General features: G+C 38.1%; 1 protein-coding gene across 2 annotated transcripts in view; it reads right to left on the bottom strand.

Annotated features, from left to right (window-relative positions):
- Nucleotides 1–26,882, bottom strand: part of LOC124261660 (putative ankyrin repeat protein RF_0381) — a 75,749-nt gene that overhangs the window by 21,326 nt on the left and 27,541 nt on the right. The window contains exons 2-7 of one of the 2 annotated variants that reach the window (XM_046696005.1): nucleotides 5,339–5,499; nucleotides 4,938–4,983; nucleotides 4,267–4,362; nucleotides 3,676–3,795; nucleotides 2,258–2,416; nucleotides 377–493 (exon numbers count right to left, since the gene is read on the bottom strand). In XM_046696005.1, coding sequence (XP_046551961.1) covers nucleotides 377–493; nucleotides 2,258–2,416; nucleotides 3,676–3,795; nucleotides 4,267–4,362; nucleotides 4,938–4,983; nucleotides 5,339–5,413 — 613 coding nt within the window. In that variant the 5' untranslated portion in view covers nucleotides 5,414–5,499. The remainder of the gene's footprint in view (nucleotides 1–376; nucleotides 494–2,257; nucleotides 2,417–3,675; nucleotides 3,796–4,266; nucleotides 4,363–4,937; nucleotides 4,984–5,338; nucleotides 5,500–26,882) is intronic. The other variant, XM_046696006.1, reaches the window with a different exon arrangement.

Genomic DNA, 26,882 nt, shown 5'->3' with positions numbered 1-26,882 from the left:
GGCGAAATAAGAACGATATTAGCCGAAAAAAAGGACCCATAGTGACCGCCCAACCGTCTCCTTGGGCAATAATGGAGAGAGTGAGGTGAACAAGGCTAGGGTCACGTGGGAGGCATTTGGCCGGAAAGCGGGGCTCTTCTTGGATGAGTGAGATTTTGACTGTTCTTGGGAACAAAGGGATTCAAGTTTCCACGTAACCGTCGGAAGTAGAAGGGAGAAAAGAAATAAGCTTGAGTCAGGATAAGGAAAAATTTACAAGTTATTCAACCTTTATTCCTAGTTTTTATGCTTAGTTGTAGAAACTAACCTACATCAGAAACAGGTTGATAATGGAAGGGCACAATGGACTGAATACATTGCTTAAATGTCAACTCACCACTGGATGTGGAAAATGTGTTACTTGTCCCCACTTGCAGTGCGTCTATGTTGTCAGCACCGGGTTTGACTTCAATACGGTTGTTATTGCCAACCTGTGCCGCTGATGTAAGGTCATCTGGTAATGACATTAAAAGTTTCTCAACCCTTATTCCTTCTAGTCAAAGAATAACCATATACAGAAGCGACATCAGCAGTATCCTTCAAAATTGTAATTTGTTTTGGATTTGAAAATGTCACAGTCAGACATTCTGCAAAGTCAATTTCAGATTAAGTCACATAAATATAAATAAAAACCAACTTAATCTGATTTTATTTCATCTCCTTCATGTCGTGGCGCTTAAAAGGCACACATACTATTGAAAAAGACAAAGAAGAATATCATAATGAAATACATATCTTTTAGTACTGTGCTGTGTTCCTCAAGAACAGAAAACCTCTCATGCAAACACAGGCATACCCAACGCTTGCACATCGGAACAATGTGATGAAACCGGTTGACTAGTCCCTCTAGGTGCATAACGTTGTTTACACCCTTGAAATTCATTGTGCTTGAGATTCATGCATCAAGAAGTCTGCTATTTGTGGAGGTGGAGCTTTCACTACTGTGCAACCTTCAGATTTTGCGAACTGGTCAAAACTCTTCCATAGATATTCTACTGGACTATCCACCATATAATTTGTTTCCTAAGATGTGGTAGGCGAAGCTTGGGATCCCTAGAAACTTGAAATAGTCTCGTAATTGTAGTCTAATTCGAGCTGAGATGAGGAGTCATAACATTGCTGGTTGAGTGGAATCTGTTTGTGGAGAGCTTTTGGAAGATAGCTTTATATCATTCTCCATCGATGTTAGAAATATGTTCCCTAAGAACTTAAAATCTTGAGAGGCCAAAAGATCTTACTTCTGTTAATTTACTGAGCTTAATTCCATCGTCAAGATAAAAGATGCAACGGATATCCTTTTTGTAAAGACGAGCCATGGTTGATTGGCCACCCACTGAAACAACGAATTGGCTGTAGAAATACCAAAGAGAAGCACCTTCCAGTGGTATGCTAGCTACGCGTTCGGTTTTAAATCAGATTTAGAGCTATTTTAATTTCGTTATAAACCTCTGATTTTCCAACACAGTATGTTTATCTCCGAAATGACTTTAAAATATTTCTCAAACTGAACATTCGTGTATCCTTGCTGTCATACCCTTGTGGAATTTTAAATGAATTCGCGGAAAAAAATATGAATGACCAAACAAAAGTGAGACTAAAACATCCCCAGAGATGTGAAATATAAGCCCTATGTTAAAGTTGATAGGTTACATACAGATCTAATATTACTGATTTGAAACTCGTAGCGATTTATAATTCCATATCCTAACATTGTTGGAAGCGCACATACAATCTCCAAAACAAGAGCGCAGGATTGTCAGAAAATACACTCAGTTGGACCCATGAAAGCCGTTATGTCAAGAAACTCACGTGAGTGTATTTCAATCTCTCACCATCAACCGCATTATCCTTACTAAAATCTACACGAGACAACACAGTTCTGTTAGCTACGTTCTTTGTACTTTCAATATGGTGATATATATATTTCATGATTAACAAACACATAATGCCATAATCGATTTAAGTACTGGGGATTATGTTTATCAAAGCACCAAACTCATTACGCGCGTTCTGATTGGTTTGTCGTATTTTCGCACATAAGCATCGATAGGGGGGACGAGTCTTCTTGGAGGTTACGGAAAGGTGCAAATGGTGACGAATGTGCCCGTTCGCTCGCAAGGTGAGGTGTTTTTTCTGTTCTTGATGAACACAGTGCAGGAAGATGATTTCGGGAGAATGAAGAGATAAGTAGTTAGTGTAGACATTTACAAGAACCTACCCTCAAGAGCCACATAGCCATTGGTACTTTTGGGAATCTGCGTATGATGAACAAAGTTTTCTCTCATGGCTTCAGGAAGCTTATACTTCACTTCCAGATGGGTTTCCTTATTGTCCAAAACACTGATTAATTGAACATCCTTTCCAGCTTCTACAAGATCTGTAATTAACAACAATATCATGAGCCAGGGTGAAAGATGAAATTATAAAATGTATGCTTAGGTGTTCACGTTCAAACAATTCTCACCCGTGAAGATCCGGGTCTGAATTGGTCTTCAGGAACCCATGCTTGTCGTGAATGGCGACTGACGGAATCGGCTGGTCACGCTCCTTGATTTGGTTGACACATGTCATCGTATTACCATTGTATAGATTGATGCTCATACTATTGATCACTGGATTGTTTGGTCCAGACTTGATTATTAACAGAACATATAGCTGGAATACTGCGCTGAGGGTAGCGTTAAACAATAAGCGAACCAGTCAAACAGTTCTCCAAACAGTACACGTTTGAGATAAAGTACATGCATACAGTACTTAATTCAATATTTTGCAACTTTAAATTAGTTTCAAGATGCAGCCTTCAATCCAGCTTTATGTATCTATATTTGATGATACAGTGAAGAACCTGATACTTAAACCTTCAAACGTTCCTACAAGCTGAACCCTTGTGACTGGAGACTCGAGGATTTGAAAGGCTCTTTAAAGTGGGAGTGGTAATGCGAATCAGCTCAGTAACAGTTACTCTACAATTCGGTGACTGAACAATGTTCAGGAAACGGTCCGAGGACTTTCAGTCATTTTAAAAGAAATACTGGTTGATAGATAAGACTTGAAGCAAGGCATTGGGTTACAAGTCACCTCTGCGAAAAGCAAGTATATCATTTCCGTGGGCATTTCGCTATGCTTCCGAATTTCTGAAAGGATTCGCCAAATCAAAATAAATATTCGGAGACAAAACACAAGACTTTAGGGAAGCCTTCAACATTTCATGCCGCACCATTTCTGCTAGCTCCAGCCATTCTTGTCATTCCAGGTATACTTTCTTTCATAGAGCACCCGTCATACAACTCAAAAGATGTTACCACAAATACAAATGCGAAGTTGTCACAATATTTATATATTAAAGATTCATCTAGTGTTGGCAAAATATAAACTGGACGCAATAAAGGAAACCATGTTTGCATGATATTAGCTACAGAAATCGTCTTTCTGGAAATAACGTAACAAGCATTCAAATCCAAGTATAACATAACAATAAGACACATATCCACTACAACATTTTCGTCTGAATACCAAATCATAACCTACATATGTTTACATGACTTCAAGGGTGAGCCTATTGCGTAGGTGGGATGGCACAGCTCAGGAATTAGTAATATTCCTGGAGGTTTAGAGTTCGAAAGAAAGGTTTGTCACCTTTAAGAGTACTTTTGCAGATCCTGTATTCATCTTCCAACAGTTTAGAAAACTGTTCCTCAATCAGGACAATCATACGTGAACAGTCTGTATTGATGGCCTCTTTGAATGTCTCGGCATCTGCAGAAAATATAAGGACACATTCTCAATTCTATTGATCCCAGAAAAATCAGGTTAGAGTTGATCTTTCGTTACTTAAGCTTGTAATAGACGACTAACTGGATCGGGAGATCAGGATCGCTGATTTTGATAAGGCATGTCATCGTATCCCAGTTTCGTAGATCGATGCTGAGGATGTCAGACTCTGAATTGTGTGGTACAGATAATTCACACACCGCCGACTTTCAGCCGGAAGACTGTATAATGCAGCGCGGAGCAACAAACCAAATGTTATGTGACCACATTCCATTGCTTTAAAATATACGTATAGTTAATTATCTAGTAGAAAAATATACACGCATGAACCAAATAAAGGTTCATCCTAAACGAAACAACAAATACAAACTATAAACATGACATGTCCGGATAGTCCATATGCGATCATAATGACTTGATTATTGTTAAGCATTTGTTCAACAAAAGTGTACTTACTGTCATACTGGAGTCGCTGTATACTTCTACCGTTGTTTCTGAATGATGCTTCCACTTCGTCGGCGTGTTTACTTGCACCAACCATGTAGATGACAACTGGCATGAAGCAGACCATGTAAGTTTCATTGGAGAATTGTTCCATAGTACATGTTTAATGTTTATATTCTCACAACTAAACTATTGAGGTCAGTGGAGAATAAGTCACAATTTGTAACTATCTTTCATAACCATGACGATCACTACACTGGCTTCAAAGGTGGAGGTTGTTCGAAGCCTCTGGGTCTAAATTTTCTGGTTCCGTGACATGATTTCTGACACTTCAAAATAAGTTGTCTCCATTGGAATTACAACTGGGTTCATGGATTTTCCAATGGGCGATTGCACCTATTCTATAATTGCACTTCAATATTATATGTATTGCATACGTGATAATGTGCTTACCTATAAATCAGAAAATTAACTTTGGGAATAGACACAGAATTGGATGTATCATGAATGGCACTGTTACAGAACTTTTCAAGTGTTTCTGGAACACTGTAATCTATAAGTTGTTTGTTTACTAGTTGTGCTTTCAAAACATCTTTGGTATGATATTAGGAATGGCCATGAGACAATGTTGTGCCACTAAATATCTATTATCCTTTCAATAATTATAAGAACTTCTATAATACCTGTCCTCTCTTCACTTGGGACACCTTGATCTTCTGTGGTCGAGGCCTGAAATAATGGAAAATCATACCAACTGGTAAATTGAGACACATTTAGAAAAAAAGTAGATCTAGGCAGTGATTGTTTAATTGTGACTTTCACTGTTTTAAACAAGACTGGCTTCCTCGTTGATTTATTTTTGTCCTGTATTTAATGTTGTAAAATGTAAGAAACATAATATATCTCTGATTGTGTCAATTTAGCAACTGAATTCAATAATTTCAGTAATACTTGTAGTGGGTGAATACCCTGTTATAGTATATAACTATGGATGGCGTACGGTTTGGTGTGGTTTAATTCACTGCACATTGCTGTATTCCAAACTCTTACGAAAGGAATAATTCCTCATAATGATGGAACTCACGATCGATTCTCCCTCTGTCAACAGGCCTCCAATCGCACCTTCCATTTGAGGACGAAACTGTCTTGCTTTAACCATCAATGATCCATGGTGTGTACCGTGACAAGCCCAGGTTGCATGTGCTTAGTCACGAGTCACTGGATGTAAAAGACATCACTAAAGTACTGTCGGAAATAGAAAAAAAACTGTTTTTAGGCTGTCACTCTGTATCCCTAAAATTTACACAGTTGCAAATAGTATTCGTCGACAACCCACATCGGCCTAACTGGGCGTTCAGTGGGATGCGTAATAGGATATCCAGAAAAGCATGTTTACTCGTAAAATCGGGCAAAAAGAATACGAATGGCTGCTGAAAACAATAGATCAGACTATAGATGGCAAGTAGGTCGCTGAGCCAGGTTTGACGACGAACCGTCGACGCACCTGGCATAAAATGCATGTGCTGAGATGACAAGGGGTCATCTCAAAGATATTTTATGCTTTTTTAATTTATGTGTGTTGAATATGTTTCATCTATTAATTAACATCTTACGTGTCTTTCTTTCATAAAGTTTATGTTGTAATAAGATACCCATAGACAAGTTTATATCAGCCATCGTATGAAATGTCTCAAAATATATAGATGGCATCACCAACAAAGGATCGACAGGATTGGAAATTATTTGTAAATTGTTATGACATGCCGTTTTTTCCCCAGTTTAATTCGCCTAAAGGATTATTTTATCTCAGCTGATATCTCTATTTCCCCCAGCCCGACCTCAACCACCGTCTGCGACACCTGTCCTGGTTTTGCTTTTGAGACGACACCTACCTGTTTCCTGTTATAGTGATAGTGAGACTCCATGGCAGCTACATCCTTAATAGTTTCAGTGTTAAAGTTATTATTTTTTATGTCAGCTATCGTTTATAATGAAGCTAAGGTTAATTACCAAATGGGCATTTAAAAAGAGTCCTTTGTAATACAATATCATCGCACATAAATCTGCATAAAGCCATGACTGAGAAAAAATCACATTGCTCATTTCTGCACTAATCTGTCCTCAGTAAAGTCCCTTTTCTACGTTTCCTATCTCCCTACCACTGAGACTGTAGTCAGGCCGAACTTAGTTTAACAGATATTTCACTTTCATATATTAACTACATAAATTGAAATATATAAATGCGAAAAATAAAAACAAACGCCCCCACCCCCACCCCAAAAAAATAAAAATAAATAAATAAATAAATAAATAAATAAATAGATAAATAAATAAATAAATAAATAAATAAATATAAAATAAATAAATAAATAAAAATAAATAAATAAATAAAAAATAGATAAAATAAAACAACAACAACAAACAAACAAATAAAAACATCAACAAAAACAAAAACAAAACAAAACAAACAAAAACAACAGCAATATAATGTACGAGTGCTTCTGTGATAAAAAAAGTACCATTGGAATCAAACAGGAATGGAGTTATCGTTCTTGTTTAATGTAGTTCTGATGTTCATGCGCAAATATGAAATCCTTTCAGAGTAGCACGAGTCGCTATTCCGCTTGTCCCGGAATAACACGAGTTGGATACGAATGCACTCACCTCTATCCGTAAAATACCGCCATTCTGCTTGACCCGAATAACACGAGATGGTCCATTCGTGACCAACTCGTGTTATTTCCGGGACAAATCAAGTAGCGACTCGTGCCCCTAGCTTCTCTTTCTTTATTGGCATTACCAATCAGCGCCAATTAAATTAATTACTGGCTTCCATTGTTAAGTGGCCACCATTGGTGCCGATTTCGTTTTGATGTGATGAATGTTCTATAAAAGGAATAAACACTACATTCTTACAATCTGCATGCCGTAGGGACCGCTCATAATTTATGGCGGGAGTGTGATGATAATGATGATGATGAGTTTATTTGGAGAAACGGACATAATGTCAATGACCCCCCTAAATTTATGTGCAAGTTATGACACCCCCCTCAGGGATTAGGAAAGGCAGGGGCCATGGACCATTTTGCTCATTACAACAAGAAGACAAAGTCATCAATATCCCCCGCAATGGCAAAATACTCTTCATGATTATGTCTACGAGTTATGATTATGTCAAATATTTATGTGTGTATATAGAAAAATGGAAGGAGAGTATTAAAAGGTTTTAGAGTTCTGCTCCAGAAAGGAGCACTATCACCAATTTCAGTCTATGTTAAACTTGTTGCCATGGAAATGCGAAAAATATTTTGTCGGAAATCCAAAACTACCAAAAGGGACATGTACACCACCAGATCTATGTATGTGCCACGTTTGGTGAAGAAACATTGAACGGTTTTAGAGTTCTCCTCCGGAAAAGTGCACTACCACCAATTTCTGTTTTAGTCAAACTTGTTGCCATGGATACGCCAAAAATAAGCTATTCAGAACTCCAAAACTACCAAAAAGGAACCAGTACACCACCAGACCAATCTATGTGCCAAGTTTGGTGAAGAAATAGTGAACGGTTTTAGAGTTCAGCTACGGAAAAGAGCACTACCACCAATTTCAGGCCAAGTCAAACTTGTTGCCACGGAAAAGTCAAAAATATTTTTTTCAGAATTCCAAAACTACCAAAAGGCACCAGTACACCACCAGATCAATCTATGTGCCACGTTTGGTGAAGAAACATTGACCGGTTTTAGAGTTCAGCTCGGGGAAAGTGTACTACCACCAATTTCAGGCTAAGTCAAAACATGTTGCCACGGAAACGCCAAAAATATTTTATTGAGAATTCCAAAACTACAGAAAGGCACCAGTACACCACCAGATCTATCTATGTGCAAAGTTTGGTGAAGAAATAGTGAACAGTTTTAGAGTTCTGCTCCGGAAAAGACAAATGTGCACGGAAGGACGGACGGACGGACGCACGGACGGAGTCCATTTTAATACCCTCCGCAAAACGCGTTGCGGGGGATAATAAAAAATGTCCCATTAAAGCTTTAAGTTTACTATTGATACAAGGGCAGTGGCCCATTCCAAATTCAGAAAATAGCTAATAATCCTGAAAATGGCCCATTGCCACAGTTCTCTATCCCTATAAAATGAATGAGCCCATGTGTACAAAATTGATTACCGCCCTACCTCCACAGATAGCTCACTGCTTCGTAGTTTTTCTTTCACACGATGATTGACAGTAAGAAGAAGAAACTCCAAAACGTCGTATTCCTCATAATAAAAAGTTGATATCCATAAATTTCAACCTTTTATTAGTTAATTTATTTAATAATCTCACCTTAGCGGTAATCACGTTACCACTGTTCACACTAGAAGAATGTCATACCTACAGCCACACAATATGGCTACCAGGAAGATGTGGAAATACCCATAATATCCTGAAATACTACTGGCAGTATATCACGTAATGCACTGAACTGCCTGACAAGCTGTGTCTGCCGGTGGATGATATGACACGCACATTGACAAAATGTGTCGGGCGAGTGGTTTAAACATATTTATTTCCAAAAGTGGAACCGGATTGGTAAACAAGCAGTATGTTGCTTATCTGAATACCACGCCGAGGTTCAAACAAAGTATAAACAAAACAATGATGAGGAGAAAAACATGTAATTAACAAAAAACATTTAGCTTTCTGCTTATAACATTAGAACTCTTAGTATCGGAAAGTACTAGTTGGTATAGTTAGTGCAACAGAAATCTGCCTGACAATATAATGAAAGAATGGATAGATACTAATATTTCAAGATTATCTTTAGTAGATCCTTTAGAGCGGAAGCATAGTAATGAATTAATGTCATATCCTGTAGCATAAGGCACCTTTTATTTCTTATAACAGTGTAATTAACGCATGAAAAGAAATAGTGACTTGGATTTTCATAACAACAACCACAAGCACCAGAAGGAATTGAAGATATAAATCGTTCATATTTATGCGTGTTTAGATCGCTGCAACCAAGCCCGAGGCGTGAATGGATAATCTGAAAAATCTTGATCCAGAATTTAAATTAAAGTAGTTGTGACTATCATCATTTGACACATTAATTTGTATATTAAAACTAACCAGGGCAGTCGATTCTCTGAGATTCGTAGCTAAAATCCACAACTTTACTGTATCTGGGAGAAATGACTTGGCATAATTTCCTAAGGAGGGGCGAGATTACTCAAATATTTTGGAGTTGAATTGTTATTCATTTTATTAAAAATTGTTAGTTTTTTTATTATGTATCTTCGTGTGCATAGTTGTTGGAAATTGGTCTCATCATAAATTCTGTTTTGGGTGGTACCGCGAACAGCACCGTGAATAGTTCTAAGTGCATCGAGATGAAGTTTTCCAAGTGTTTGCTGTTTGATACAAGTGAGTTTTGTTTTGTTTTACACCGCTCTCAGCAATATTCCAGCTATATGGCGCTGTTTGGTACAATTGTACCAAATGTGACAACAATAATCGAGAATAGGCAAAATAAACTGTTGGTACATTTTTGTATGGTTTTACGTGAGAGGCGATATTTAAAACCTCAAAAGCCGTGTTTACCGTGGGTGCAGCATTTTTAGCGACACAATTAACATGGTCAGTCCAGGAACAATTATTCTGTCAAGTTGGGACCAATGTTTTATAACTATTAACGTCAGTAATAATATTATCCTTCATTATTAAATTTTGTTTTGGGTTGGGCTGTATTTTATTAGAAAACTGGGTAGAATCTGTTTTATTGTGATTAAATGTAACTTGCATTTGTCAGCCCAATCAGAAATTTTGCGTAGATCATTATTAAAACACAGGACAGTTTCAGCAGGATCGTTTATTATGGCATTAAGTGATGTGTCAACTGCGAACAGGGCGAGTAGTTTAAAAGGCTGAGGAGCTTTATATCCCGCAAACTGGGATTACCTAAATGCTGGGCCATGACGGGCCAGCTATGTTACTAGCTAATTACTACATTATCGACAATGATAGTTGTGAATATCATCATGCCCACAATGTATTCATGCAATATACACCCACCACCTCAGAAGGAGTGTGTAAAGGGGTCGAGTTTGAGTTACATGCTTGACTTCAATACCTTCCTCGGTGTAGGCTGCCCGAATAACACGCGATCCATTGTAAAGCCAGTGCGCAGTAGAGCTGGTCGGGAAGAGAGACATGTCTACAAATGTGACGTAATCGGATATGCTAATTAAATATACAGTCCATCTTCCTTGAAGGGGGACATATCTTTGTTGTTCAGCCAATGCAGGAGTGGTCTTGCTTCTGTGTCTATATAAGGATGACTTCACACTGGACAGAGGTTTCCAAAACAAACAACCTGTACTTTAAATATACAACGTTTTAATCAGAGTAGAGGAGTTATCTCCAAATATCAAAACAAACAATGAATGATTACAAGATCCCTGATTCACTTAGCTTCTAATGATTCCATTACGGGTAGTCCCTGGGAATCTCCCTAATTAGTGTATTTCAAAGAGTAGACAAACTGGGAGTATTCAGCTATTCTGGTACAGTACAAAATTAAGTGTAGGGGTGCTCCATTATATGTTTAATTACACGGCATTGTTGTGAGCCTTGCAGGTACATAGCATGACACGCACGTTCACAAAATCTGTCGGGCGAGTAGGGTAAAGGCTGAGGATTTTTCCAAACCCTCAGACTGGGTTTACCTAAAAGCTTGGCCAAGACGGGCCAGCTATGTTACTACCTGATAACGTTATTACGAATAAATCTGTTTGCTCGGCATTCTAGAAGTTGGTGTGTCAAAAATGAAACATACAACTGTATGGATGACAACTTATTGTTTATTGCATTGAGCTACGTTTCGATGTAAATTCTTACACCGTTATCAAGCTAAAAGGAACTACATGTACAACCAAATGTTGAGAAGCATATATACATGTACATAGTATGTTGTTACAAGCAGCAGATTAACATTATAACAATAGAAATAACAAGTGCTGCATAATTGTAAGAGGCTACAATTTGGTAGGTCGTTGATATAAATAAGAAAGCGAAGTGGGTCAAAACCCATGCGCTGCGAAACACCAGATAATACGCGAGCTTCAGAGGAATTATTTCCCATCAAGAACAACTGTTTGTTTTTTGTTCTTCTAGAATATGTTGCCATGGATACTGTAGTGGTGCAACCCGAGTAGGAGACGTTGGTGCGTGACTTTATCAAGGCTTTTGAGAAATCTAGCAGTACCAAGTCTAACTGCTTCCCCTGGTCGAGGCTTTGAGCAAACTGCATGATGAATGGTCTGGACTAACTGGGTTTCACAAGAACGACGGCTCCTGAAACCATGCTGTGTGTCAGATAACATGTGAGGATTTTCTAAGTGGCGTACTATAGAGCTATAGAGTGAGTGAGTCAGTATGGTTTTCCAGAACTATCACGGCTGGAGACACCAGATATGGGCTTCACACATTTTAACCATGTGGGGAATCGAACCCGGGTCTTCTATATCACCAACTAGCTGTGTTTGTAAAACCATTGAGCGCATGGTCGACAATCGATTAATCTGGTACCTGGAAACCAATAACCTCCTTAGTGACCTCCAATGTGGTTTCCGAAAAAACCGAAGTACCATTGACCACCTTATGCGTCTGGAAACTTTCATCAAAAATTCAATCGTCAACAAAAAACATACTGTATCTATCTTCTTCGATTAAGAAAACGCATACGATACAACGTGTAAACATGGCATCTTGAAAGATTTACATGAATTTGGATTGAGGGGCAGATTACCTCAGTTCATATCTCAGTTTTTAAACAACAGACAATTTCAAGTACGGGTAGGTTCCACATTGTCTGACTATTTCCACCAAGATCAGGGCGTCCCTCAAGGCAGCATGCTGTCTGTCACCCTTTTTAGCATCAAAATTAACAGCCTCACTAACGTCCTGAACAGTTGTGTTGATGGGTCCCTTTTCGTGGACGATTTCAATATTTCATGTCGTGGTAAGAACACGCACGCAACAGAAAGGCAGCTACAACTCTGCCTTAACAAAATCCAAAAATGGGCCAATGAAAATGGCTTTAAGTTTTCAAAATCCAAAACAAATTGTATTCAATTTTGTCGTAAATACAGACCACACAAGGATCCAGACCTAACTTTAGATGGTACTCCCATCAAGGTAGTAGAAGAGGCCAAATTCCTGGGACTCATATTCGACCGCCACCTGACATTCTTGCCACACATAAAATATTTGAAAACCAAGTGCTTGAAGACTCTGGACTTACTAAAAGTCGTTTCAAATACAGAGTGGGGAGGGGACCAGATTACCCTCCTTCACTTGTACATATCTTTGGTTCGCTCTAAACTAGACTACGGCTCCATTGTTTATGGTGGAGCCTGCAAAAGCAATTTAGAAAAAATAGATTCTATCCACCACCAAGGCTTGAGGCTCTGTCTGGGAGCTTTTAGGACCTCTCCGGTAGACAATCTATATGCAGAGGCTAACGAACCTTCCCTTGAACAAGGGCGCACTAAAATTTCCCTGCAGTATATCACTAAACTACGTTCAAATCAGTCCAATCCAGCATACAATTGTGTTGTCAACCCTCTCTATGAAAACTTGTTTCCTAAACTGCAAAGCCTGGTTCCACCACTTGGAATCAGAATTCAACCACACATATCTTCAGCTAAAATTGATCTCAATAGCATAGCACCTTACCGACTCCTGTCTTCACCACCCTGGCAGATGGTGAAACCACAGGTCGATCTAAACCCTCACTAAATTCAAAAAGTCTGAAACAAATCCCTTGGTGTTCCAACAGGAATACATCCAGTTACGTTCCAAGTATGACACCCCTTAATCGTTTTAACAGATTCATTATCTTGCCTTCAAGCACTTCAAAATGTTACTTCAAGTCACCCAATCATTCTGGACATTTTGGAACTTTACAACGACCTCTCTACTGGCCAATGTGACATCGTCCTCTGCTGGTTGCTGGGTCGCGTCGGCATAGCAGGTAACACAAAAGCCGATGCTGCAGCAAAAGCAGCTCTTGACAAGCCCTTATCTCCACTGCTGATCCCATACAGTGATTTCAAACCCACTATCAAAAGCTATACTCGGGACCTCATGCAAAAACGATGGGACACTCAAGTAGGAAGAAATAAACTGTATGAATTGAAACCAGCAATTGGTTATACTTACTTGGGTTGTCAGTCAAGACGTGATGAGGTAATTTTACGACGATGTCGTATTGGCCACAGTCGACTTACTCATGACTATCTGCTGAAAACGGATGTGGATGGACCCCCCATGTGTGCCTCTTGCGATGAGGTTTTCACCATCAAGCATATTCTGCTTGAATGCGTGGACTTATCGTCTGCAAAGGACTCACATTATGATGCAACAAACCTAAAAGATCTGTTCTCCCGCGTGAGCGCTCATCTGATAGTGAACTACCTGAGGGAAGTTGATCTGTATAATAAATTGTAACTGTGAAATGTAACTATCATAAATGGTAATTGTGAAATGTGATTAACAAATTGCCTGCCTTTAATTTTGATGCTATGACTATTTCTGCTTTTAAATGACAATGTAATGAATATATGTTTTTGAAATAAAACTCATTCCGAGGATGTACTTACAATGTTTATTAATCCAAACTTGTTCTCGTCACTATATGGCTGGAATAATGCCGATGTGACGCAAAACCCAACTCAACTCAACTCAACTCTTCGGCGTGATGAGAGAACGCTTTAACCACTGGGCTACCCCACCGCCCCTAGCGCTATAGAGAATGTGCTCTGTTAGTGATATTGGTTTGTAGTTAGCAGCTGCTGATTTATCCCCAACTTCTTATAACACAGACTTTCGACCTTATCAACCATCAGAGTTGAATTTCAGCGACACATCTCATGTCATAGTTTGACTAAACACATGCATCACTAGTATAACACATGCAGGACGCCATATATATAATCCTGTGGAGGATTATACTCACGTTACTTCACCTGACACCACAGAGCAAAATTGATTCATGTTTCACTGTGTGTTATCAACCATGAAGTCTTTGAGAACTTCAACGTCTTTATTGTTTTAGTGCAGCATCGGGGCAAAGGTTGAATTCACTTTCTGAATGAGTGAGTGAGTTTAGTTTTACGCCGCTGTTAACGATATCAGTACGTTTTTCATTGGGCTGAAAGGTTTGATATGAATAGATCTAAAAGTTGGCATAGAAGGATACGAAAGAAGTTTCATGATATTGGTTTAGGATATCTGCTAAATGTTCCAAATAAAATTGCTAAATCGTTTGTGTGTGACTATGTACATGTGTGTGTGTGAATGACTTTGTTATAAATTGGCAAAGTGGTCTTAACAAACTAAGAGCTTAAACGTGTTTTAAACAAGATGATAGAACAGAAGACAATGTTTTAAGGAATGTTTTAAGAGGTTACAGGTTGGCTCTTGTCCGGTTTAGGTGTGGTGTGGCTCCAATTAAAATTCCCATTTCTGGTGTCCCCCGCCGTGATATTGCTGGAATATTGCTAAAAGCAGCGTAAAACCAAACTCAGTCAGTCAGTCCAATTAAAATTGAAACGGGTCAACATGAAGGTATCCCTGTACAAAACAGAAATTGTTTTTATTGTAAAGGTTGTGTAGAAGATGAGGTTCATGTTTTATTTCACTGCGTATTATATGACGATATCAAGGAAAGTCTTTTCAATGAGTGCATTGTTAAAACTAGATGTGTTTTTTTTTAAAAATATGCCTGAAATCGAGAAGTTTTGTTTTATGTTTACCGATGTTAATGTCTGGGTTTTTTTTATTTGCCAAAAGCTGCTGTGGATGATATATAATTTTTCATGGTATTTTACTGTTGTGATACTATTATATGACAAATTGTCTCTTATAATTCTTAGAATGGTTCTGTACTAGGGACCTATACACCCCCCTCTGGATCTGCCTATGGTGTTATATCGTTCAATAATGGCGGAATCATCAATTATCATCAATCCTTGTTCATCAGGATTACCCATGACAAAGAAGAAGAATAGAGAGTGAGTGAGTTTAGTTTTATGCCGCACTCAGCAATATTCCAGCTATATGGCAGCGGTCTGTAAATAATCGAGTCTGGACCAGACAATCCAGTGATCAACAGCATGAGCATCCATCTGCGAAATTGGGAACCGATGACATGTGTCAACCAAGTCAGTGAGCCTGACCACCCGATCCCATTAGTCGCCTCTTACGACAAGCACGGGTTACTGAAGATCAATATTCTAACCCGAACCTTCACGGGTAAGAAGAAAAAGAAGAAATATAAAGGTCAAAGCAACAAACCACCTTGTAGAACCGCAAACCGCTGCACAAAATGGCATGAAGCATATATTTCATACAGAGCAACCTTTGAATAGATACTGTGCTGCACTCAGTTTTACATTACTTTTAGCAATATTCCAGCAATGGGCTTCACACGTTGTACCCATGCGGTCAATGGAACTCGGTTCTTCGGCGTAACGAGCGGACGCTTTAGCCACTAGGCTACCAAGCCGTGCACAGTAGAGATGTTCACGAAAGGGAGAAAATCGCTCACTTACGCCAGCGTGCGGCTGCTAAAGCCTTTCATAAGAATCAATATATAACATTGCAAGGGAAGTGTGTGATCATTAAACCAAGAGCTAAACGAGAACGTCGCTCAATGTCAGATAGTTGAATAACACGCGACCTATTGTAAAGGTACTGCGCAGTAGAGCTAGTTGCTCACTTAGAAAGTGTCAACATTGCGACAAAGCTGGCTTAAATTCAACTCACTCGCATACGCTACAGAATTTGACATATGTTAAAACACATTAAGATTAATTCAGTCTCTGTTTACTTTAATGCACTCAAAGTTTATAGAAACCCAAAGAGTGCTCTCTCTGTCAAAGTTACCAGAAGCCTTCCCTCCTACAGGGCAAGGAAACATTACATGAGGATGTCATCAACTTTCAAATAGTCACCAATATAAACGTCTTGTTCTATTTTCTTATTATTAATAACTGTATGTATACCTTAAATTGTATTTATAATAGCAGTAATACTGACAACGAAGGACGTCCGAATTTCTCATGTCCCGACGGAAGAAAATGTCGCCGATAGCAATAATTCCAGCCCGATCAAACGAAAAATGTGTCTTAAAAGTCAACTTTAACAAAAATATATACATGTAATTCTTTGAGTAACATTTTTAGAATGTGGACATGAATGTAACTATGTTCAGATACAAGTAAAAAAACAGGCCAAAACTCATCCTTACCAGATAAGGAAAATATATTCTGTTGATATGATTTGACTAGATTGAAATGTAAGGGGAATGTGGGGGAGGAGGGGAGGGGGTAGCTGACACGGGCGGAAGTCTTTCCCCGCCGTGACCATTCGAAGCGAAGCTGGCTTGACCGTTTTTATGTCAAGTTTTGTCGTTTTGTTGACGTTTTACAGTCGGCAATTTAAGTCTGTTATTAGGTGTGTGAAGATCACACTTTTAAACCTTCAGTGTATTTCTATCGTATTACGCCGATTAGGCTGCATTCATGTTATTCAATACGGCCGGGAACTGATGCGGTGCGCGAAATGTGACAGTATTGTTATGCAATGTGTGAATTTCTTCGTGAATTGTATCTGATATTTTTGTATGGTGGTGCATGTGTACTTTAATATTACATTACACATGCATGACTTTATTCAGCCATTGTACATAAGTATTATCTGTTAAATTTGTAAAAATATAAATAAATGCATACACATATCTACATGGAATGATTATGGGGTTAAATTCAAATGTATGTCATCAAAGACATATTTGATTTTAAAAACATTTTTGATGTTATTTCCTAACAAACAGACATAACGCTAAAGTTTTCTTCGCGAACTGTTGAATGAAAATCAGAATATAATAGCTAGATAGTATATGGTCTGCAATATGAAATATATATCAACATGATGTTACCAAAACAAGAAGATACATATGTCATGTAATTCTATCAAACACACCCTCTTGGGTGGTCAGATTGATCTGTTAAGTGCCCTTAAGATTTTAAAATACTTTTGATAATGATATATGTTTGTTAAGATGCGAATATGCACTTACCATGTTTACCACTGCAGTAAACATCAGAGGGCTAAGGCAAACTGGACTGCAAACTACGATGGTCGTATGGTATTGTGCTACATATAGCCTTATGGTCACAGCGTGTATCTATTTCAAGCTTTGAATATGATTGTGTAAATGATTGCTTGCATGCACAAATATGTCACAGACATGCAGAAAAGGTTGACGATGATGAAATTACAACTGAAAGACCCGTGTGATATCTGCCGCATCATCCCGTTACAAGCGACAAGAAGCTGGATAAAGTGTGAATCGTGTTTGATTGTTCAGCAAAGTACTTGAGGACAAGCCTTAACGAAGAAGTACTTCAAGGACCGGATCTCACTTATAAGCTAATCGGAGTACTTCAGCGTTTCCGAGAGGGACAATTTGCTATCATGGGGGATATCGAAGCGATGTTTCACCAGGTCAAGGTCGAACGGAAACATCGAGCTGTATTTAGATTCCTCTGGTGGCCAGCATGAAACCTATCCCTCAAACCAGAGATATTTCGGATGACTGTTCATAGACACTAGATGTGTGAAGATCACACTTTTAAACCTGCAGTGTATTTCTATCGTATTACGCCGATTAGGATGCATTCATGTTATTCAGTACGGCCGGGAGCTGATGCGGTGCGCGAAATGTGACAGTATTGTTATGCAATGTGTGAATTTCTTCTTGAATTTTATCTGATATTTTTGTATGGTGGTGCAAGTGTACTTTGATATTACATTACACATGCATGACTTTATTCAGCCATTGTACATAAGTATTAAAATACATATGTCATGTAATGCTATGAAACACATCCTCTTGGGTGGTCAGATTGATCTGTTAAGTGCCCTTAAGATTTTAAAATACTTTTGATAATGATATATGTTTGTTAAGATGCGAATATGCACTTACCATGTTTACCACTGCAGTAAACATCAGAGGGCTAAGGCAAACTGGACTGCAAACTAAGATGGTCGTATGGTATTGTGCTACATGTAGCCTTATGGTCACAGCGTGTATATATTTCAAGCTTTGAAAATGATTGTGTAAATGATTGCTTGCATGCACAAATATTTTACAGACATGTGTGTGAATTTTTTTTTTTATCTCTGTTGTCAGTGGTAACACAACCTAAACCTGTTGTGATGTATATATAGAATTCATCTGTAAAAAAACAACAACACACAGAGTTTGCTGGATTTGGCTCACTGTGTGATTACCAATATATAACTTGAGGTTATCATGGTAATATGAAAAAAATCATATCCCTGAAGATCATTGGTTAACCTATGCACGCTTTTCATAAGAGGTGACTAACATGATAAATTGCTCAGGTTCTCCGAGTTGGTTGATGCATGTCATCATATCCAAAATGCGTAGTACGATGCCCATGGTGGCAGTCACTGGACTGACTGGTCTCAACAAACTTATTTGCAAACCCATGCCATATGGCTTCAATATAGCTGGGTGCGGTGTGAAACGACAAACAAATTGAATTGGTTGGAAGGATTCGGTGAAACACGGGTATGTGAATAGCTGAATAATGATAAATCCTCGTCAAATTATCTTCTTTTTCTTGTAAAATATGTTAAAATATTATGAAGATAAAAGGATACATACAACATATGTTTGATATACAACCAACATCATAGCATCATACTTGACAGAAAACATTTAACCTTAACGTTGGGAATGCATATTCATTTATTACTTTTCCAAAGACTCTGAACTAGAAGTTAATGAAAACTATTATTCTATGATAATTAAGGAAATTAGTACACTAATATACACTCCTATTTTTTTGCTGATCAGTTATATATTCAAAACCTGCACTTTGTGGTAGAGGTTTTTAGATAGAGGATTCACAAATTGATTGAGTCATGGTAACATCATGTTATCAGGTTGGTAAATACACCTTTTTACCTTGATGAGAAAGTATGATTTAAACTCCTACATTATTTGCTTTCTTTGTTGCAAACAGTGAGTTCATATTCCATTCATTTGAGGTGGATAAGGAATGACTGAAATAACATAAGATGTCAAGAAGGTAAGGGGATATAACTCGAAATACTATTCTTCTGAGGTCAAAGGGGTAAATGAACACCAGGTCATTTATTAATAACTGTAAAGAAATATCACATATTTGTGAAGCAGACGACCCTCAGCTCCATGTAGTTGTTGACTATGGACGTGTTTGGGCAGAGTTTTTTTCTATTATCCCTCAAACAGTACTTTAACATTCTACCAGCTAATTCTCACTGTGTATCGAGGTGACAATATGTCTCAAGAAAACACAGTTTGCATTATTTTGAAACTTGGATCTGGTTTTGTCTTTCTTTCAGGTGAGTGAATAAGCCAAGTGTAACAGGCAGATACATCAGTTACCGCCCTTTGTTAAACTAACAGTTATTTCCCAACACCTTTTGACTTACTGACTGACTGAGTTTGGTTTTACGCCGCTTTTAGCAATATTCCAGCAACATCACGGCGGGGGACACCAGAAATGGGCTTCACACATTGTGCCCATGTGGGGATTCGAACCCGGGTCTTCGGCGTGACGAGCCAACGCTTTAACCATTAGGCTACCCACTGCCCCTCCCAAAACCTTTTGAAGTCATCCTTAACGCAATGCATGTATATTTTGATACTATTTTTAACATGAAACATCTCTATAATATCAGAAGTACTACAGGTACTCATATTATTTACCAGCTACCAACATGATACCTTCGTCTAGGATCCCTATGATGAAGGAGTAAGAAACTCCAAAACGTCGTTTTCCTCATTATAAAAAGTTGACATCAATAAATTCTCACCTTTTAGTGGTAAGGTTATTTACATAATCTCACCTTAGCGACTGTGAACGAAGACGTAACCACTGTTCCCACCAAAAGAATGTTATCACTGGTCATAGCCACAGCCACACAATATGGCTACCAGGAAGAAGTATCGACGACCATCGCGTCATATAGTATTTTAGGATATTATGGGTATTTCCACTTCTTCCTGGTAGCCATATTGTGTGGCTGTGGCTATGACCAGTGATAACATTCTTTTGGTGGGAACAGTGGTAACGTCTTCGTTCGCAGTCGCTCAGGTGAGATTATGTAAATAACCTTACCAGTAAAAGGTGAGAATTTATTGATGTCAACTTTTTATAAGGTCGTCGCTATTTCACTCTCGTTCAGAGACCGCTTTGGCAGACTATGTTTATCGAGTGGTACACCTTCTCATATCGCGTGTGTTATTCCGTGTAACTGTTGTTTTCTACGCGCGACGCAAAATGCACGTGCGCGGTACCCAGATAAATGTATTAATGCTTAGTATATCTCATTTCGTGTTTCCAGTTGCCTAATAGAATAAATGTGTAATTGTTTCATCTGTGCGTACACTCCCCTTTTCGCCCATTACCAATAACCACAAACGGTAGTAAAATATTTCCTTGGCACCTATCAAATTGAAGTACACCAGTAACTATTTTAAAGGTTTTAGTCTGTACTTTTCGGTTCAAATTGAAAATACATATTCACACTATGCATTAAGCAAAATCGAACCTTTGGCTCCACGATTAACAAATGACTATAGCAACGGTACATCATAGAAAAGAAATACATGTCGCAAAAACATATCCAAGAGGGTGAGGTCACAAGTTCATGTACCTTTTAAGTAGTCCGTGACAAGAAAAAGTCCCGTGTTTCCAAACGTTTAACTCTGTTGTTCTAATACAAGTCAGTGAACAATAATGTAAATTTTACATGAACACAGTGTTACACAGTGTTACCACCACTAATTCAAACGCGCTGTTTCAAACGCATCCACTCACTGCCCAACCACGGCAGCCCTATATAAATATCACCATTTCTCGTTCAGCGACCGTCACTCTCGTTCAGAGACCATTTTACACTGACTTAGACACGAGATAGAAAGGTATTGTCTGCACAATAAATGTAGATGAACATCTTAGGAATACAGAAAAAAATAGCATGAGACTGAATTCGACGTCGTAGTGGTGGTGCAGCCGCTGTTTCCAACACTGTTCAAACGCACCCACTCACTGCCCAACCACGGCAGCCCTATATAAATATCACCATTTCTCGTTCAGCGACCGTCACCTCGTTCAGAGACCATTTTTTAACGATTTTTAACACTAAGTTAGAGACGAGATAGAAAGGTATTGTCTGCACAATAGGTGTAGATGAACATCTTGTTGTAGTGGTGTTGCGGCCGCTGTTAATTATCTGGGTGTTTTATATGTGACAACATGTGATTCATTAGAATAAACATGTTCTTCCCCATTCAGGCGGAGGCGGTAGCTGGAAGTGGGAGTGAAAATGATACCATAGCTGCTGTGACATCTGTTTATAAACTATAGGTTTTAAATGTGATATATTCATTATTGTGTTTGATGGTCCTGAATGCTTTCGACTATACAGGAAACCCTCACTGACACAAAAGTATCACTGATTACCGCGAGTCTGCCCTATATTTTGACCCGAAACAGGTTTTGTCTAAAACAACCATCCTACAGGTTATGAACCAAGCCACATACACATGACGTGATAAGGAAGACATAGGATTGTGTAAGAGTTAATGAAAGTTTAACAAAATATATCAAATCAGAGACCATATAATTATTATATGGTTTCTGATAACCACTGTATTGTGCGTTGACCATTATTTTTGCCGAAATTCAGTATAGATAAATACATTGTATAGTAACGGTAGTGTTAACACGTAAGATTTCTGTCTAGCTGTAATTATACACAGATATAATTTCATATCTTCATATAGTTAGTTAAACAGAACAAAATGGACATGTTAGATTGCCCTAATGTTCATGATCAATTCGCAGGGATGATCTTATGTTTATGACTGTGTCCAGTGAAAAGAAAATATCATAAGTGCGTGGTTATGTGACTTGTCAACTGATAAGATGGTATCTTTACAAACTGATGAGGGAGACCCGGAAACACGTGGCGGTTGCACGTAACTACCCTCTCAGTGTCAGAAGATGACATACCGTGCACAGTGACACTTTCCGCATAGCCTGGGTTGAAGGCCTTTCCCGGCCAATAATCATCTGGAAGCAATTAACCATTTTTTTCACTGTTTATTATCTGAATGAAATTCATTTCGTCACCCACCGGCCCTTCACGTTTTCTCACGTAATCGTGTCAGTGCCTGTTTAAACTTCCAACCGTCTATCTATCTGTCCATCCATTCATCCATATATCAATCCATCCATGATGACAGATCTACTATAATGGCATATACTGAGAAGAGAAATATTCAAATGAAATCATTATAAAGAAGTTGGTATTTCAATTTCAATTTGGAATGAATACGAATAACCGCATGTAAAATGTTTCAGAATTATGAGTTAACCTCCCTTTTAGTTGATATTGGGAGCTGTACGAGCAAATATATATTGATTTAAGTTATGTGGAATACTAGGTAACAGATACCAAAGACATGTTAATTCAAGGTGCAAGCCATGGTAAGCGCACCTTGGTTTCCATAGTTAGAAATACCGTGCTTGATTTGGTAATGTATGCCAAATGATGACCTGAAAGAGCCACTTAACTAATGAAATTGTGGTGACAGGTAATTTTGCTTTCGAACATGACCGACATTCGTGAAACTTTATAACACAATGGCATTAAACTCTTGTCTTTTATTTCCTTTTAAACTATATGCTTTATGGGCATTTAGAAGATGGAAGGTAACATAACAAGGTACGGTATGGATTTACAGCTTCTTTATTATTTATAACACCACGTTTCTTGCTACTTCTTGCTACTATAATAACCTTGACCTTATAGTAACCTTTTTAGGGTTTATATTTGGTCTAGGATAATTATAATACCTAGAATTTGTTGTCGGGGAATTAGCTTGGGACCGCAACACCTTCAAATAACCAAGAGAAGCATCGATTAGTGGCCAGTCTTTATTCGGAGCATTTCATGAGTGAATTATATAAAACATCAGCATTTCAAACTTGGACAATTAATACCTAATATGAAAATCATGTGAATTAATAATTACATAAACCTTACTGACAATATACCTTACAATAAACAATGACCAAGATTAAACGGAAGTGAGGACACTTCATATTATATTGGAAACATAATACACATGATGTAGCGCAGCTGAAATATGCGTAAAGAATGATGAGGTAACTGTTCAGTAAGACACTTAGTACATGTGCTATCAATTGCTAAAATAATCTTCCATGGAAGTCGTAAATAATAGGCGTTATATAGTTTGCTACATCCAAACAGAATACAACCTAAGCAGAATAATAAAATACACAAATAATATAAATGTTCAGTCTACTAGTTGAATCATATGACCACATCTGAATATCTAGACTGTTGTGAATTACTGAAGATCATATGCCGAACGGCATGTTATTGAATAAGTATACATATACATACTTGAAGCTTTACAGTACTGAGAACGTAGCAATATGTGAGCAACAGAATGAAACAACAATGTCTATGTGCGCAGTAGTGGTTTTGCGTGTTACAATATTGTAACTTCACCTAATATGTACATTGTTTAAAACATTGGTTGATGAAAGGTAGCATGGAACATTTGAGTTAAAGACATATAATAATCATTTAGAAATACATTCACTGACATTCACTTTCATTGCAAAACACGCAATCAAATATACAACACGTGCGCAAGAATTGCTTTGCTTCCACGAGCCCGATCATATGTAATTGTGATATACTGAACCTATATTATGTCTTAGCGTTACTACATTATACTGTAAACTATTTTGATGTAAGATTGTTAGATTTGTTTTACATGGTCTGACGCAACTATAGATACAGATATTCCTTGTTGTACCTATTCAATACCGCATAGTTTAAATGATGATATTGGCATAGACTAACAGTATGGAACGTAATAGAAAACAGAGAAAATATGTACATAATTTAAGAACATACAATGAATGAACTGAACATGGCCAACCTTCAAATAACCAAAGAGAAGCATCGATTAGTGGGTCAGTCTTTATTCGGAGCATTTCATGAGTGAAATACCACCCCGAATAAAGGCCGTTATATATACCACCGATGCTCTCAGAGTTCGTGATATGGTCGTGCGTTCAATGGTCACTTATTTCAAACAATACTTACAAATGCCGCTAATCTACACTGCTGACTATCTAAATCTTAACATTACCTCGTAGCTTTGAAAGACATTGAGTGCAGAAATGACAAAATTTATCTAACAGTTTTCTCGGAGAGCGTGTTATCATAGAGTAATGTTTACTTCTCTCCGGACATGTCGTCTTAACAGTTAGCATACAAGGCTTCATCAAGAAAACTCTGGGAATGAAGACGAGCGTATATCGATACCGACAGATTATAGACTTGGGCCGGACCATGCATGTAGTCTTAAAGCTTAACACATAATGCTAATTATCTTACAACTTTGAAAATGAAGATCAACAATAACTGAGACAGCGTTTAGTATTCTCGTTATTGAATACAATATACAAAATGTTTGTTTAGTCCTATTTTATAAAGTCACAATTATTTATATAAGATTGAGGAAAGTATGACGTATTTTTAGAACTATGATATACCCTGGGCGTCGTGGAGCTTTTGTCCCTCAAAAGCTTTTATGTTGAGAACAGTATACAATTTTTCAAAATACAATGACACAAAAATATAGGAATGAACACAAGAAAACCAATCACATCAAATATCAGATATATAAATGATTACACAAGATAATAGATACACAATATAATGTATTGCTGTTCAGATGCAATGCCCACATATAAATGTATCTACAACATGTCTGTCTGACCAAGGACCTGATAAAAAACTGTTGTGGACTTGAAGAATGTATGCACTAAAGGTTGTGATAAAAATCTCATGCATTTTACGGGCATTAAGAAAAACATTCTTATGTTGTTAGGGATAAGAAGGGAAGTTGTAGTCAGCTTGTTTGTAATGGTGAATCCTGGCCAATCAACAGAAAGAGTAGGGAAGAAATAACCTGAGATTCGAAGGTTGTCTATACTGTAAGGTGGCTGAATGTTCCAGTAAGAAGGGCACAGAGTCAGGGACATGACTGGGACAATAACGCAATCCGGACCTGTGGTCAGTTCCAGCAAGAGACCATTCTGAGAAGCTGAGCCGTCGGCGACATAGAAGGAGCAGAAGCAACAGCTACAGTGAGTAATCCTAAAAGGATAGACACGTGATAGTCAGCCAGATCCCGTAGCACAAAGTCAGATACACCTGTACTAGGAGTAGTTGGAGCGATGTAATTGAGATCTGGAGGCATCACAGCTTTGACAGGGGCAACCCGGGTGACCAACAAAAGGGCAGCAGTTAGTGAACGAATTTTAAAGAACATCCAAAGGGCCAAAACAAAGGTTATACCAGAGATAGTACTGGCAATGAGGAAGTTTGTATTCAGCCATGTGGTTTGAACAGCAATTTTTCAATCAAGAAGAGGCTCAGCTATTGTTTGAAAAATAGTTTCATCTCTCTTGGCACTCTCTGCAATATCCTTGAGACTAAGATGGGCCTTATTGCCATTTGCGAAAGTATCAGACATCATGTGTGAATATATTTTAAATTTTGGAATAGAAAAATTAAGAGCTTTCTGAAACGTTGTATCTCCGGCAATTGTTGAAGTAAGGCTAGATTGACAGGGAAAAGTTTAGAGATTTCCCCGTAAGGAATTGTTGCAAGATGAAAAGGCTGCTGGGTAGGAGAATGTTTCAGTTGATAATGAGCAGTAACAAGGAATTTCTAGAACACAAAAGGAACAACCAGTAACCATTCTATGGCTGCCCTTACAAGCAAGCTTCAGAAAGGGGATCCTGTAGACGAGAACATGAGAGTCATCTATCATTAGTATCTGGGAAGGTTGTGGTTTGGTAATGTAACGAAAATCACAGAGAGCCTTCACAGAAGATTTGATGTTTTGAAACAAGGCAAGAGTACATGAAGGCACGCAGTTGTAGAATGGACTGCAATACGAAAGGACACTGAAGCTAATATGTCATCACCGAAGCAAGAACCTGTCATGGAACTAGAGAGTTCAACATATTGTTGATGGTCTTGTGAAATGGCAATAATATCTGGAATATCTAAAAGTTGTGTACGCATGAGATGAAGTGTCGTTGATGGGTAGGGCAGAGAGATATTATTTTGTACAGTTGATATGGCTTGGTCATAGAGGACAATCCAGAATTTTACTGAAATGTAAACATTGGATTTTACTGCACGGCAAAGACGAATTTAGCATTAGCATGATAACAATTTGGGGTCGTCGTGCAGAATCTTAAAGGTCGGGTACTTTGGGCGAGAAGATCAAGTACAATGTGATGTACAGTCTGTTGTAAGATCCTCAGGAGAATTCAGGAGCGGTGACAATTTATGCCAATGGCACAGACCGCATGAATACCTAACTTTAGTTCCTCAAGTTGATGTTCTACAACATACGCTTGTTGAATCT

Source organism: Haliotis rubra, unplaced genomic scaffold (assembly GCF_003918875.1).
Source record: "Haliotis rubra isolate DU_JTF1 unplaced genomic scaffold, ASM391887v1 Scf802, whole genome shotgun sequence".
Classification (NCBI taxonomy): domain Eukaryota; kingdom Metazoa; phylum Mollusca; class Gastropoda; order Lepetellida; family Haliotidae; genus Haliotis; species Haliotis rubra.
The sequence above is the reverse complement of the archived record's forward strand: the minus strand, read 5'-3'. Positions and strand labels throughout refer to the sequence as shown.